Genomic DNA, 16,776 nt, shown 5'->3' with positions numbered 1-16,776 from the left:
CCCTTCTCCGGGAACCCTCCGTGAAAGAAATTAGGAGGGTAGGTACTCGGAGGAGGGCTTCTCCCACAGATCTCAAGGGGCGGGCGGGCGGATATGGATGTAAGCCCTCCTTCAGGTAACCAGGACCCAAGCCGTTTAGGGCTTTATAGGTCATCACCAACACCTTGAATTGGGCCCAGACTTCAATGGGAAGTCAGTGAAGCTGATGGAGGACTGGAGTCATGTGAACATAACGCCCAGTCCCCGTCAGCAGCCTGGCAGCTCTATTTTGAACCAATTGAAGTATCCGGATGCCACCCTTGGTTGCATAGCCAGAAGTGTGGCTGCTAGATAAGAGCGGTATTACTACCGCTCTATATGACTCTGGTGTGCCCGCAACTGGAGTATTGTATTCAGTTTTTGGCCCCTCTTTAAAGGAAGGATATAGTCAGGTTAAAGTCAGTGCAGAATAGGGCTACAAGGTTGGTGGGCGGTTTGCAGGGGATGCTGTATGAAGCGAGACTGAGGGAACTGGGTCTTTTCAGTCAGCAGAAGGGGAGACTTCGAGGGGATCTGTTGGCGACATAGAGGTATGTGGGGGAGGGGGAAGTGTCACACGGAGGTTGGTAGAGACCTCTTCTCCCCTGCAGAGGAGGGCAGCAGGACATGCTCCAACGAAGCAAAGGTCAGGGAACCAAGGTTCAATTTAGATGCCAGAAAGTACTTCTTGACAGTTAGGACCCCGAGGGTATGGAATGGGCTTCCACGGGAGGTGGTTGAGGCCATCGGTGAGGGTATTCAAGGACAGGCTTGATATGCACATGGTGGGCATGTCATGAGTGGAGATGGCTGGAGCCAGAGGTCAGACTAGATGGTCTGGGAGGTCCCTTCTGACTCACTCCGTTTCTATATGGGCAAGCACTTTTTGCCCAAAATGGCTATGAATGTGCTTGGGTATTAAAACAAATGTATTTCATCATTCCTGCTGAATACGGGCGAGACCATGACTGTCCCTCTTATCCTCCCTATTTATCGATACCGTACATGTACTTGTTACATGATTACATCATTTATTCCAGGAGTTAAAACCTGTGGCCCTCCAAATGTTGTGGGACTGCAGCTTCCATTAGCCCTCACGCTCATAATTAGGGGTGAGGAATGTAGTCTCACCTCTGGACTGCATATTCTCTATCCCTGACATTGGCTACAGTTATAATATTGGAGCTGTTGGTTTTCCTCTTTTACTAAGAGGAATTGCCTCTCTTGCATGCAGATCAAGAGGTAAGCAACAAGAATTGGTCTTCATTTTATGCCAAATTTTGTAGTGAGTGTTAATCTTTACTTTTATTTTATATTTCATATTGAAGCCTATTCAACTGCCTCTCTTACTAAAATTATGTTAAAATTTCTCATCAGGAAAATGGAGTGCTAGTTGACAGCTCTCCAGGAAGCATGAAGGAAGAGGTGAGTTTCCTTAACAATAATTTCATAAGAGGAAACTTGGTCTAATGGACCATTTTAAAGAATAGTTAGGCTAGGAAATTTGTGTTGAAAGTTGCATTGTCGCATTATATGTAAACTGCCAAAAGACCTTCAACTATTGTGTAGTAAATAAATAGCAAATTCTTCCTCTAATTCACCATCATGTCCCCTTCTCCTTAAGTCACTGAATAAATGGTGTTTCCTACCTATATTTATACCTGTCCAAACCGTGTTCTTAAGCAGAATGTGCTAATCAGCTCCCGATCCTCATTTCAAATCCTGATAAATGCTAAACTGTAGTTAGTTTTCATAGTAACTGTCGTATTGCCACAGCGTTTATCCATTGTTTGCCAGTTGGTGCCAGTGAGGATCTTTCTTCCAATATAGGTAGCATCTTGAGAAGAGGAACATTCCTTCTTTTGAATTTCCAAAGAGACAAAAGGGCTTAATTATCCTTCATTCATAATGTGATCCCAACAACTATCAGCTCAGTAGCTGATTCTGTTTCTGTTTAAAAACAAACATGCGTGCAAGTATGCAAAGATTCATATAACTGTCATATGTTGTTTGGTCCTGACAGAAAGGTAAGTTTAATAATCATTCAGAGTAATGGTAAGGTCATACTAAATATTATACTGGAGCCAGTTGGGATTGGGGCTCAGGAAAACAGTCTCCATGGCCCTGAACAAATCCTCCCCAATAGCTTACATGTCTGGTTGCCATGTAATGCAGGGTGGCAGTGATTTGTTGTTTGAAATCTGTAGTAGAGCAATAGACTTAATATAGAGAGAGAGGCATGGGGTGCAAGGGTTGTCACCCAAGAAGAAGGGGGATGGCAGCATGAAAAAGTTTGGGGAGCACTGATCTATATCAACAGCCTCACTGATGTTTAACCTCAGAAATATTTTAACTTAATGCCTGTCTAGTTTTAAGGGTACAGAATATAAACCTCACCTCAGACATGGTGATGTACCTATCACTGCCAGCCAAAAGGTATTGCAGATGGAAATCATGTGAACAGCGAGGGAACCTACTCAGTAAAGGCAATATAAAGCTTGCTGTTGCAGAAGAATATAAATGGCAGCTGAATAGAAAATATGGTAAAGTTTCAATCACACCTCTGCCACAAGGGCGGAGTCTCTGGAGCTGATAATACCTTTGCAGTGGCCTAACCATTCTGCAAATGGTAGAGCATTTACTCTAGCTAGGAAAAAGAGTTGGCAAAAACATGTTACAAAAGGTTAAATAACTTGGTAGAACAATAGAAAGAGGGTCTGAGGACCCCCCCTCCCCCAAAAGAGGAGAGCAGGGTCTCCTACCTTCTAAATTAAGAATGGAACAGCAATTTAAAAACTATCGTCAATTAAGGAAAAGGAGGCCCCAGGTCTCTCCTGTGTGAGATTCACATAAATTCTGGCCCTTGGTAAATTCTAATAGTAAAGGACAGCTTGCTCCCTCAGTTACACTCTGAGAGTGGGAGAAGAACTTAAATTCAGTTGAAGAATATAAAGAATATAATTTATAATATAAATTTTTCCTGATGACCAAATGGTAAGGGTCAGTTACTTAGTATTCTGTCAGAGAGATACAAAAGAGTTGACCATATAAAATACGTGTCTGTCAAGAAGGTCCGAATTTGTATAGAGAAGCCTGGAGGCAAATGTTTCAACACCTGATTTGCTCAAAAGACTTGTGGTTCATGATAAACATGTACAAAACTAAAATTTTCTGCTATGATGTTTTCTATTACTAATCATTGCAAAATGCTAAAGTATACATTCACTGTGTATGACAGTAGCAGCTGGTACTGAATGGAGATGGGCTCGCTCTTTATTGTTAGTGTGCATTTATAAAAAAGACTCCTTTTATATAAAATATCTTGCTGGTGTTGCCTGTCTCTCTCACGGTCAAACAACGAACAAGAGGGACTTTTTTTATCCTCAGCAACATCTCCTTGGCTGATAGTCTTACTCCTTTGGAAAGCTAGGACCCTGTCACTACTGTGGAAATCTCCACCCTTTTGGCAGAAGTAAAAGTAAGGCGGGCCTGTTCCTGATTGGGTCCTTGCTAAGCTTTTCAAGCAATTCAGACAAAATAGCAGGTATAGGGCATCAAGCCATAATTATTCCTATCCATTAAAAGGGATGATGTGAGCTACTATCTAATTATTGCCCTATTTGCTTACTTGCAATTCTTGGAAAACTGTATGTTGCCCATCTTAAACTAAGGTTGCATCTTTGGATGGCCAGCATTTCTTGGTCCAGAGCAAATTGATTTTCAGGAAGGGTCCTGTATACTCCATCATGCTTATACGCTCTTTTGTGGTGAATAAGCATATTTCCCTCAGAAGACAGCTATATGTAGTTTTTATTGACTTGCCTGTGGCATTTGATCCAGTCTCTGGCTTGCTCCTTTGAAACAAGTTGGAACATGTACATATGCTACCAAGACTTTTTAATTCAGTCTTTGTACTCTACATCTTCTGTTAAGGTTAGATGCCCTGCCACTGGAAAGTACTCCAACTTAATCTCAAAAACAAAATATGTCTTCAGAACTGTATTTTAGCCCCAGATCTTTCAAGTGTGTATTTACACAATACAAGCTACCTCTCAAGCTAAAACACAGTAATTTCCATCTTTCTAACTGAATTTTCACCACCTGCCAATCTGATTGTATGATTATGCTGTCTTACTCTGTTTGTGAGTAGGGCTGAAACATATACTTCATGCTATGGCAAATTTCTGCCTAGACAACCAGTTGGCTATCAATTATAGTAAATCAAAATCTTAGTTTTCAGAAAGCAGGTACATACAGAAAAAATAGTCAGCCTTGGATAATCCAAGGGCATCTGATAGAGCAAGTGCAGTCATTTTGTTACCTTGGATTTCATTTTACAGTTTCTAATACCTGGTCAATCTACATTCTGGAAGGAACAAAAGCTCACCGCTGCTATTTTGACATTCCTTTTCCAGTCCAGGGGCCAGTCAACCTCAGTGGTATTGGAGGTTTACCAAGCAAACATTTTATTCATTTAGTATTTCAATTTGTATGCCGCTACAATAGCCTATATCTTCAGTCCATGTGCAGCTTACAATATAAAAACGGCACAATATTCTAAAACCAATAACATTAAATCAACATATTCAAAATGTATTAACAACATAATCCAAATATAAAACATGGTATATCAAAATTATACTATAAAACATTTCATAGGACGATTTAAACTAAAATCAACTAAAATAAAAAGGGTCATTTTAAAACCAAATAACCATTAAAATATATTGTTAAAATAGCCAGAGAAAAGATGAGTCTCCCTAGAGCTGAAAGCCTCGCAGTGTTGGTGCCAGGCACACCTTTCTGGAAAACCTGTTCCACAGGTGGGATGCAACCACTGAGAAGGCCCTTCTAGCCAGCATCCCCCTCACCTCTCTAGAGGATGGCTCCCTCACTTGATCTTAACGGATGAGTGAGAACATACAGGAGCAGACAATCATTCAGGTACCCAGGACCAAAACCATTTACTGCTTTATGTGTAAGTACAGACACTTCATTTAAAAGCTACCTGTTAGCAACATGCTCACTGGGTGGTCATTACAATATAAAATCAGTAAATAACATTGATCAAATAATACAATTAAAATATAATAAATAAACAGAATAATATCACAATAAAATAGCACAAATAAAACATAATTTTAAAAAGTGCATTGACATAAGGATATTACCAGAGGGTGCATAACTGTGGCTAGGCTTTGTCTGTTTAGTTATGGCCATAGTTTTAACTAGGCTGGAAACAGTACAGGCTTCATTTCTGCAAGCTCCTAGATGTATTTCACTTTCTAACCTATTGTTGAAATCAGGTTGTAGTCAAATTTCTCTTATGGCTTGGCCAGCTGCAGTAAAATTTAAACTTGTTTGGTTAGATCTTGAGTCCTTCCTGAGCTTTTAAAGTGGACCCAATTAGATCCCATAAATCATCCTGAGAGAAGTTAATGGAGGATAAGCTGCTTCTTGATATTTCTAATGTTAGAAAGCTTTGGAATCATTGGAGAGCTTAGACCAGGGACCATGGTTCCAATGCTTGGTTAACACATTTCAAACTTCCTTATGTATCAGGAAACAGATCAGGTTTATTTGGCTAGCAAAAGTTCAGCCTTTCTTGAAAATGTCAGGTTGCTGAAAGATTGTTATGGCACATTGTTATAGCAATGGTGCAGAGTTTGTGACTTTCATGTAGCACAAGGCATTGCCTCTGATATAGATCACCACAATTCAGTCATCCCCATCATGAAAAGAACAAGAAAAAGACCAGGAGTCAGGCGTTTCAGCAAGCTCAGAGGCCCAACCATTGAGAGCAACTGATAGAGGAACATAGCATCTTTCAAAAAGATGCTCTAGGCTGCAGTGCTTGTGCCTTTGGGCTTCCTTGTGCAAATTCCTGCCTCCCAGCCTCTCTTTCACCTTACCAAAATGTAGAATCTGGTTTGAATAGGATTTTGATGTGCACGTACACACGTGTGTGTGTGTGTGTACGTAGTGGAGGGCCAGAGCAAGGAAAATAGAATGGCAGAGCAAGAAATGGAGGCGGAATGGTGGAGAGTGAGAGAGAACATGTAAACACAAAGGCTGGCACTGAAAAGACTGTCTAAAAGATATAATGCCATAAAAGAACTACCGTCAGTTCTGCTGACTACTGGGTCTGCCCCTGCTTAGTGCCAGAGTGTGGTCTCTAACAAATTATTCATGAAGAAACATGACTCTTATCAGCAATGTGGGAGGGGGGAATTCTCCACTCTTACATTACAAAGTATATTGCAATCCTCCTGGGAATATTCTTCCTTTGCTGCTTTCAGTCACTTTTAATTCTATATGTATTTGTGTCAACTCTGAATTGGATTTTCTGTTCACACAGATCAAGCTTCCTGCTATAACACCAAGATACCCACACAGAATGCCACAACCTATTGCAGCTAAAGAATTCCATGGAGGAAACAGGCTTTACTTCCCTCCAATGTTAGTAATAGTACTCTGTGTTATGATGTTGGTAATATTACACTGTTCAAGTTCTAAGATTACATGCATGAATAACTTAAGTAAATGAACCCACAAAAGTTACCAGTCTGCAAAGCTATTTTACTACCCTGTTGGGGATCTCATGGAGGAGACACAGAGAGCCACCCACTGCATCTCTGTACTGAGCACAGAGGAGGGATGGAGCACTTGGTTCCTCCTCTACCAGCCTGGCACTTGCCCACATGCAGTTTCTTGTTGCCTGTGTCTTTCAAGTGGGTGCTTAAATCCACAGCTGGCAGAGCATTGTACTACTTTTGGCTCTGGTACAATTTACTAAATGAAGGATACAAACATATTCTAATCACAGACTCTGAAGCTGGAGGTGTGTGGTTATCCTATGCAGAGCCAGGAGGAGCTGCATGGGCAAAATTTGCCACTCTGTCCTGCTCTGTATTTTCATTTGCCACACTTTTTTGACTTCTAGTGACAGCATTTCAGAATGAGAAGAAAGCAGGCTGGTCAAATTTCAGGATAGCTCACATCCTGGCCTCTACAATCTGGCCTCTGAACTGAATGAATTAGACATGAATAGATAGTGAAAAAAGGTGGGATATAGGATATAAATGCAGTGTAGCAGTACTACTACTACTACTAATAATAATAGTTCAGTATGAGGGCATAGTGATCCTTTGGTTCCCTAGACAAGATCTAGAAGGCCATAGGATTCCCACCCCCCCACCTCCACACTTGGTGCACCTCACAGCCAGCAGAGAAAGAACTTCACTAGCTGCTTCTCCAAAATTGTAAGAACAACCTCAGAGAAGGAATTTAGATGTTCTGATCAAATGCATATGCCATCAAGATATGAAGCATCCTGGCAGTGCCTCAGTACCTTCCTTCTTGCATCAGAGTGCTGTCGTTAGCCAACCAAAGTTGGTTGTCTAGCTCATGGGTCCTCAAACTACAGCCCGGGGGCCGGATCCAGCCTGCCATGCCCATTTGGACCCGCCGCGCAGGCCCACACACGTGCCCGCCACTGCCCACCTTGCCCCATGTGTGGGGAGGCAGCGGTTTGCTCTCTTGGAGAAAACGATCTCCAAGCGAGCAAGCTGCTGCTTGGTGTGCCCGCCTTGTGGCACATGCCCACCCACACCTCACCTACTCCCGCGCCGGCCCGTGCACACCGCCAGCACCACCTTTCCGGACCTTGCCCAGCACCGGCAGCTTTCAACTGGCCCACTGGTGGAAAAGTTTGAGGCCCCCTGGTCTAGCTGCTTTACAGGGCAAAAGGAATGCAAAGGCAGCCTTTATCTTGATGCTTCTCTTGCCCTGCATAGGCTGGCCATAATGTCCTGATTCCAGGGGATTGCTGGCAGCCACAATGGATTGTGTTCTAAGTAAGTGGCATGTAAATATATTGCAATTCACACAAACTCCTTCATGAACAAAATTAAATAGTTGATAAATATAAAAACATGAATGAATTTCAATTTCCATATCATAGATTTCCAGTAATTAGGTTTTTCATGATTTTTGTACTGGTGAATGTCTTGTTATGCTTTGGTGTATTTCATATAGAACTGGTGTGGGAGTAATGGTTTTGGATCATAATTTTTCTTCAGCCATTCATATTTGCTTATAGTTTCCTTTGAGTTTTTTCCTTCACAAGTTGAGGGGGTGATGTCTTATATAAGGAGCTGTATATGGGTGTTGCTATCAGTTGAGAACAAAATGTTCATGGTTTTGGACTAACTACTGTAATACCTCTGATAGAAAGGAGAATTCAAAAACATACAACTTGGAAATCTGACATTAAAAAAAGTAGTAAAAAATGTCCATTTGGTAAATCCCATTCATTTGGGGCCACTTAATTTGTTTGCAGGTACTCCCTGCATGTTTTCAATGTGTGTACACTCAGGAAAGTAGTTGTGTACAATTTTCACAAATTATGATATATACAGTGGTAACTCGGCTCACACACTCCTTAGTTCATGACCAGATTGGGTCACAAACAAAAATTTCATGAAAATTTTGACTTGGGTCGTGAACTTCACTTTGGGTGGCAACCAAGATTGCAGCCACCCCCCCCCCCCCCCGCAAATGGTGAGATGGCCACAATCACAGTCGCATTCGTGCAAGGAAGACATGCGTGATCACGGGCATGCTCCTGCAGGAAAGACAGGTGCAGTCTCGGCCATCTCCCCCCCCCTGCAACCAGCACAATCGCGGCCATCTCCCCCCCCCCCCCCGAGTGGGGAGATGGCCACGATCACAGTCGCATTCATGCAGGGAACGCTGTGCTGTTCTGTGCCCATCTTGCCTGCAGGAGCGCACCTGTGATCACTCATGTCTTCCCTGCACGAATGCGACTGCAATCCTGGCCATCTCCCCACTTGGGGGGCTGGGAGATGGCCGCGATCGTGCTGGTTGCGGAGTGGGGAGATGGTTGCGATCGTGCTGGTTGCGGGGGTGGGGGCAAGAGATGGCTGAGATTGCACCCGTCTTTCCTGCAGGAGCATGCCCATGCCAGGATTTCTTTGAGAAGCACCACCCCAACATAACTAACGAACAGAGTGTTGAATCTGATGAACAACAATGTGGTCTCCCCTTATGCAGCGCAGGAAAAAACAAGTGACTATAGACAGAATTTTCACCCAAATTGACCCTGCAGCTAAGAGACAAAGAAGAGAGGAAACCCCTGAAAGAGATCTCCCCAGTGTCCTTATGGAGGGGGACTCTCCCTCAAAACAATAACCTCCCCCCACCCCACCTAAGTTAGTGTTCTCCACTATACTGTACTGTACTTTGTCACTTTGTTTCAAAATTTCTGATTAAAAAAAAAGTTACAGAAAGGATTAACTTTATTTACATTGAACCTTATGGGGAAATTTGACTTGGCTTGCGACCAGAAACTGGGTCTTGACTTGGGTCACAACCAATTTGGGTCACAACCAGAGTCGTGGAGTGGATTAAGTTTGTGAGCCAAGGTACCATTGTAAAGGCTTTTTTTCATAAAGCCTGTTTAGGAAACGTATGAAATAACTTGCAGAACTCAAAAAATAAGCTTGGAGCTATTTGGCCCTTAACAGTGGCAATGTATAATAATATTCACTAGTTCTTGTTAATAGTATAAAAGTTTAGTAAATTTAGTAATTTAGTAAATTGATAAGAAACTGCTTAAAAAACCATGGTATGCAGTATAACTGGCATTTACCATTTTGATAGCATTCTTCTAAAATGTTACAGACTTATCTGCTTATTCACTGTAAGATATTTTATAGTAATCATAAAAACATGAGATCTTGTTTTGATTTAAGGGTACAAAACTAGAATTTTAAAGGAAATACTTCTTTAATGTTTTCTGTGTAGGCCTGCTCACAAAAAAAACGAACCTGTAAACTTTAGCAAACTGATCAGCAGTGGTTATGGAGATGAGTGGCTTCAGCAGCGTGATGAGTGGGAGAAAAAATGTTCCCAGCCGAATGGTAATGTATTACCATTACTTTTCAAAATAAAATTGAGGCATAAAATCTATGAGGCATAAAAACAACCGTATACAGCTGGACCCCATATCTCCATTTCAGTTACTGTGGTTTCACTTAACTGAGGTTGACCACGGGCCCTCTGCATTTGAGGGGGTTAAGAGCACAGGACCTCCATGAAAGTAGAAAAACTGCAAATATCTCTAGGGAATTACACACTCTGTTTGGGGATGCCACAACCTTTGTTTTGAACTAGCCAGAATCACTCATGTGTTTTGTCTCCCAGTGGGCACAAAGAAATAGTTACAGTTTTCCTTTAAAGTTATTTGCAGTACTTCTGCTTTTGAGGGGATCATGTGCCCCTGACTCCCGCAAATGCTGTGATGCTACCATCCACAGTTTCAGGCATCCACTGGGATGTTTGGAGCTTCTTCCCTGCAGATATGAGTTTCTGTTGTAATTGTGTACAGTATGAACACACCAAATCTGAAAGCAGTGTTTTATAAATAAGTCCTATAAGCCTGCATTCATTTCTAGCCTAATACAGTAAGAGATGCCTCATTGCATACTGAACCATAACCAGAACTCAAAAGTAATTGCCATTGCTTTTAGTCCCAAATAAAAGAGTTTAAAGTTGGGGCATAACATTATTGTTTTTGGATTATTGCACATAGTAAACCTCATTTAGATGACTAGAATATGTTAGAGAGCCAGTGTGGTATGGTTGTTACTGTGTTGGACAGGGAACCTGGTAATCCACCTTGGGTTCTTCACAAGAGGAAAAAAGCAGGATATAATGCTATATACTAATAATAGCTATATCTCTAAATAAATGATCTTGTTGTAAAGATTCACTTTATAATAAAATAATTTCTTGAGAACTAAGTATGTTCTATATTCCATTAGAACTCATTTCTCCCCAAGAAATACTTTGCAAGACCATTACAGCAATTTAGACTGAGTCTGTTGAGTACATGAATGCATATTGAATAAATAATTTCCTCATTCTTTTTTGCAGATTCTCATCCTCCTCCAAGTGAGTACCAGAAGAAAATAGAAAAGAGGCAGAAAGCTAGAAAAAATAGATTGTCATACAAAAGAAAACCTAGATCTCAAGCTGGACTTGAAAAGGGTGCCCAGCCTAAGAAACCACTCTTCAAACTCAGAATGTATGCCACCCAAGACCCTTTTCTAACAGCCCATTTCTGCCATAATGGAATATAAGAATCAAACTTTTCCAAATATAGAGTCCTTTTATAACAGTTCAAGATAATTTAATGAGGAGAAGTAACAGTTTTTATCCAAAGGCATACACTTAATCCAAATGCTTTGAATGTTCATCATTACTTCTAGTTATATTAATAGGCAAAAACCTTTGAACTATGAAGGGAGAAGTTGCTATGTTCACATTCTCCTTCAGTCCTCTTACAGACAGGTATCTCCTCATTTATAGAGGGATGGAACTTCAGCTCAGTTTTTCAATAGCTGCTTTCCCTCCCCTTTCCCCAAACACCTTAAGTTTCCTTTATCATGAATACATACTGTATTACAAATATGTTCCAATGGATCTTTGTAGTTTGGTATGAGACAATCAAGAGGTGCACAATTATCTTAATTGCTATTTCAAGGCATATTCAAAGAATAGACAGAATTACTTCATTTGCTTTCAGTGTCTTTCGTACTAAACTTTGAAATTACCAATGAGAAGCACCATCCAAAGAATAGACAAGTAAAAATAAATTCTACATACTGACCTGAGTCCTAAGAAGAATGAGGCCAGCACATGCAGTAACTGTTGTTTTTCTTGCAGTGTGTGAAAGCAGCTGCTTATAATACAACATGGAGAACTGCTATTTACAGACACAAAATGAAGCCCAAAAAGATCCACTAACCTTCTACAGTTCTGCTTCTGAATTCAGCCCTATTATACAGAAGGATAAACAAAACTTAAGGAAAAAATCAGGTGTTTTATAAAGCACACACAAATAGTTAGATTGTCACCATAGCTTTCAATTAGGCAGGAGTCATTACATTCATTGTCAGTATCTTATAGGAGCTTCTTCAGCATGGGATTAAATGTTAAGCAGGAAGGCAAATGTGTATTTGTATCATCCCTGCCTATGAAAAAATATAACAAACATAGTAAGCTATCCACAGTGACTCCCAAGTAGACTGCATTAGTGCTTTGCTGGCGAATGTAAGGAAAAAAATATTAGTCTAGACCACTGGAACAAGGAGGATACAAGTCTCTAGGTGAATTAAACTTGTCCTGGCAGCAGAGGAACAAAGAACACTTTTTCAAAAGGAACATGTAATCCAAATTAGTAAAATGAATTCTCTGTGGAATTGTTCACACAACACAACAGTTCTGTATGGACTATTTAACCCATGGTGAGGCAGTGGAATGCTCAGCTGCCATGTTTAGTATGTAACTACAACAGCCATAGTTTTGCATTAGTTAAACCCACAATGATCCATAGTCTTGCTTATCCCTGACATAATCCAAGTGTGCCACACCTGCATGACATGATACAAATGGACACCCCCAGTATTATTTTCTAAACCTAGTCAGCTGGAGTGCTATGCATATTTACATGAAAGTAAGTCCCATGGGAAACTATGGGATTTTCAGGTGAACATGCAGAAGATTGCACTGCATGGTTACAATCATGTAAACTTCTCTAAGATCAAGCTCCATTGAACCAAGCAAACATGCATTAAGACAGGCTTGAAATGGTGGTTGCTTTAATTGGCTGTTACCAGCTTGGTTTAACTTTTTTATGCTAGGGCATTATTTGCATTGACTTAAAGGAATCTGATTCAATGATATAATAGATAATTAAGGATATAGAAAGAATAGTAACTCAATAAATTAAAGATAATTTATTGGCATCCATTTGATCTTAAATTGGAAGTCTACAACCCATTACCATTTAAAAATAAAGCAAAAATCACCCCATAGAACAATATCTCAGTACTAAATATTGAATTGTATAAAAACAAATTTCCCAGAACCTAAACCATTGAAACCAGACCAGAAAATATTTCAGGTAGAAGATACTCAAATATTAATTTGATTAATATTTTACATAGGAGAGAGAGTTACAAAGCAGATAGCAAAACTTTATTGGTGTACCTTTCTGTTAAGAGTATGGTGCATGGGTAGTATGATGAGAGCAGTTTTTAAAATCAAATAGAAAGGCAGTCTCTGAAATTACACAGCTCTACCTTAGAGCTTTTAGGTCTAAGCCTTCCCCTTGAATAATGCACAGAAGATTATTGGGAAATAATACCTATTTGAATAGTTTAATCCAGCTCATCAGAAGGGAAGCTTCTGTTTTCTGTAGAAACTTCTAGTCAAGAAGTAATTCAGCCTAAAATGTACAAAGGCATGCATTCATCATTGCTGATCAAATGCAAATAGCTGTAGCCTCCTCACCAGGTGAAGGTAGTGAAATGCATTCCTGACCTACTTAAAAACCAGGCATCACTGACTTGAAATAGTTTGCCACTGATAATAGTCCACAAGATCCCTAAGAGCCTCCTACCAAGCAGCTGTTAATCAGTCTATTTGTGTGATTATTGACCAATTGCTGGATGTTCCTTAAGAAGTTCAGCAATTAATGCTAATTTCTAAGGCAGGTTAAAGCCTGAGCTTCTATAGCTGAAAAATAAGTGATTTGGATATAGTGCGCTTGCTCTGGATGTTGTCCTAGTCAGCAGAACCAATGGTGAGGGATAATGGGAGTGGTAAGACAAACCATATGTAGGGGCACAAGTTCATCTTTGATCCAGTGGGTAGGGTTTTACAACTCTGTTGCTTATACATATGTTAAGAGAATAATACTTTGAGCTGACTAAATAGATTACTTGGATCTGAATGATGTCTTGATTGATAATCATGCTTTGTGCTCTTATTTAAAAAGAGAAGCAGAATATACATTAGTGACAACATCTGCAAGTCTAGGAATGTGCTCCATTTCCTTTCTTCCAAATGGTTGCATTCAGTATTCCTAACATAGCACATATCCTTTTTTCCCTCAAGCTTTTTAATATAATAGTAATTGGATCCAGATTTAATCATACCTAGAATAGATCAGGTTGACTGATTTAAGTGCCATTGATTGCCATGGCTGATGGCTCACTGCCCCAAGCTGGTAAGCAGTGGTTTAGCCCTGCTTACCAGTTAATGTCCATATTTGTAATAGTATGTAATAATTAGCATGTTTATATAGCACATTCAAAAATTCAGGCAGTTCATATGTATTTTATAATATTTTTACCACCATATTAAAGTCATAAGGTAAAGGGAAAAGTAAGGACTGAGAGTTAAGAGGAGTAATGCTTCAATTCCTGTGCCTTTTCCCTCCAAGCCAATATTAGAAGTAGAGCTTTATCTCTGTCCACCATCAAGAGTACTTGTAAAAAAAACTTATTGTCTCTGTTTTAGTGAGAATACATTTTGCTCTCATTTCTTGTATTGCAGATTCAGAGACGTCCCAGCCAGAATCAACACAGACAGACAATGAGTAAAAGTGGATACTTCATAGATTTGCCACACATTCTATTTTTATTTCAAAACAGCACTGAGTACAAAAAGCTTAATACAGCTGAGGAAGCAGGCTTCAGTAGTTCTATGTTTATATGTTAGGTTACATGACTCTAACAAGGATATTGAAACAATGGGACACTTCATGCCATTAGTTTTCTGTTTCAGTACGTTTGCAAGTGATACGAATTTGGTCCAGTAATCTATTCCAGCAAGCTTTTAAAATACGGGTGCTTGCCATGCAGTTTAATACCTTAGTCCTTATCTTAAGATGTTGTCTGCTTCTAACGACCGTTAACACTAGCTTCTTCTGAGATTTGTTCTACAGTCCTGACTTCTAAAGTCATTCCAGCTATTTGAGAGTTAGTGAACACTAGCATTTATGGAGTCATAGGACCCTACTAATAAATGTTTTGCTATTACATAGAACTACGGGAAAGGGTATAGTGAAACAAAACAATGAGACCTTTTTAAGAGACATGCTGTTTGCAATGTTCCCCCCTGCAAATGTTGAATTTGGTAAGTAAAAACCAGATTTGTGAACCTTTATATATATATATATTTCTTCACACACACACACACACACACACACTTCAGTGTATATTGGCATTGGAATTCTTATTCAAAATGTTGGATTGCATTGATAATTTTGGACACTAGTCTTATTTTTCTCCTGATTAATACTCATGTCATAAATGTACATAAAAACTTGGGTTCAACTTAAATAAATATTATTAGGAACTGGAAACAACTGTACCGCAATTATTATTTGAATAATAACAACAAATACTGTACATAGTAAACTGGAAAATGTCATTAACAAGTTCTCTTGGCCATTGTAGTTTGAACTAAAATAGCAAAATAACTCTGTAGACAAGTGATTGGTGCAGGCATGGTACGTATTAAGGGTTCATTCTTAGGATTTTCCAACATCAGTCTGGGAAGCTGTGCAGTCCTTAGAGTCACAGCTCTGAGATCTTACCCCACAACTGGTACAAAAAGAAACATACTGGTTCCCTCCCACCCTGTGTCTTGGAGGAGGATGAAAGCGTGAGTTGGAGGAAGGGGGAGGAAGCTGAGACTGTGGACTTGCTTGTTCCAGCAAGTGCCCCAGCCTCCCCCCGCCCCCACTCCTTGGTGAGAAAACTAGTTTTCTGAAAATGGCCATCCAAAGAAAGTACAGGGCGTAAGTTGTGATGGCTTCAGAGATGACTGTTAACTCACCTCCCTTCTCCACTGGATTCTCATAAACCTCTGAGTTGAGAAGCTTATGTGCATTTGCTGTGGGGGTGATAGGATAGTGCCCCATAATAAAAACACAGGATGCAGTTTGCATTAGGCAAACTGCAAATTATATTAAGGGTAGAACTGCTTTAAAACTTGATTTCAAAAATGCTATTCAAGTTTTCACTTTTTAAAGAGCAATGCTGATCTTAGCTCAGTTTTGCTAACAAGGCTGTTCTATTCATTCCTAAATGAGATTTTTTTTCCAATCCTTTTCAGGGAAGTAGAATGCTGCAAAATTGGATTGGTCATCCAGAAATAGAAACATTTCTATTGTTTCAAAGTCTGTGATTCTTGAGAGACTTCTATATTAGAATCCTACACTAGAGATCCAAATTGACGTGTGTTTCATAGAAGCTATGGATCAATGCAGGAGAAGCAACATTTGGCAACAGACTGAATAAAGTGGGTAAAGTAGCCAGTAAGGAAACTGTTTTATGCCTGATTAACAGGATGGATGGTGAGGCTGTCACTACATAAAGAAGACCCATGCTGAATCAGACCAAAGGTATATGCAGCCCACCATGCCATTTATACTGTGACCGACCAGCGGCTGGTGAGAAGCAAACAAGTTGGATCTTGACAGCAAGTAGCACTCTTCCACTTGTGTTCCTCAACAACTGTTAAGGAACAGAAGTGCATCACCTCTGATAGTGGAAGTAATATGTACGTATCATGACTAATGGACAGCCTTATCCTCCATGGATTTGGCTAATCTTTTAAAGCCATTCAACTTGATGGTCTTCACTACATCTTTTGGCAATAAATTACACTGTTTAAGTTGAATGACTGGGAAGGTCAGAAGTTTTGGGTCTTGAGGTTAAGAAAAAAGTATTGAGGTGGAAATATCAGTTACCTTTGGAGATTTGGACTTCTTGAGTTAGAGAGGTACATAGAGTTTGATGTTGTCAGCAGTTATGTTCATCTAAAAGCCATAGGAGAGTATCAAAGAGTTGGATCTTATCTTGGAGATCATCCACTCCA

The 16,776-nt window shown here is 40.0% G+C and overlaps 1 protein-coding gene across 3 annotated transcripts in view; it reads left to right on the top strand.

Annotated features, from left to right (window-relative positions):
• The window catches only part of CUNH7orf57 (chromosome unknown C7orf57 homolog), a 31,495-nt gene that overhangs the window by 11,422 nt on the left and 3,297 nt on the right, over window positions 1-16,776 (top strand). For 2 of the 3 annotated variants that reach the window (XM_044453567.1, XM_044453581.1), the window contains exons 6-10: window positions 1,396-1,443; window positions 6,377-6,477; window positions 9,847-9,962; window positions 10,978-10,995; window positions 14,446-15,256. In XM_044453567.1, the coding sequence (XP_044309502.1) occupies window positions 1,396-1,443; window positions 6,377-6,477; window positions 9,847-9,962; window positions 10,978-10,995; window positions 14,446-14,492 (330 nt within the window). In that variant the 3' untranslated portion in view covers window positions 14,493-15,256. Of the gene's footprint in view, window positions 1-1,395; window positions 1,444-6,376; window positions 6,478-9,846; window positions 9,963-10,977; window positions 10,996-14,445; window positions 15,257-16,011; window positions 16,198-16,776 lie in introns of those variants that run through there. The other variant, XR_006416936.1, reaches the window with a different exon arrangement.

The sequence above is a fragment of the Varanus komodoensis genome, unplaced genomic scaffold, assembly GCF_004798865.1.
Source record: "Varanus komodoensis strain SLA01 unplaced genomic scaffold, ASM479886v1 scaffold10, whole genome shotgun sequence".
Classification (NCBI taxonomy): Eukaryota; Metazoa; Chordata; class Lepidosauria; order Squamata; family Varanidae; genus Varanus; species Varanus komodoensis.
This window is presented reverse-complemented; position numbering and strand designations above follow the sequence as displayed.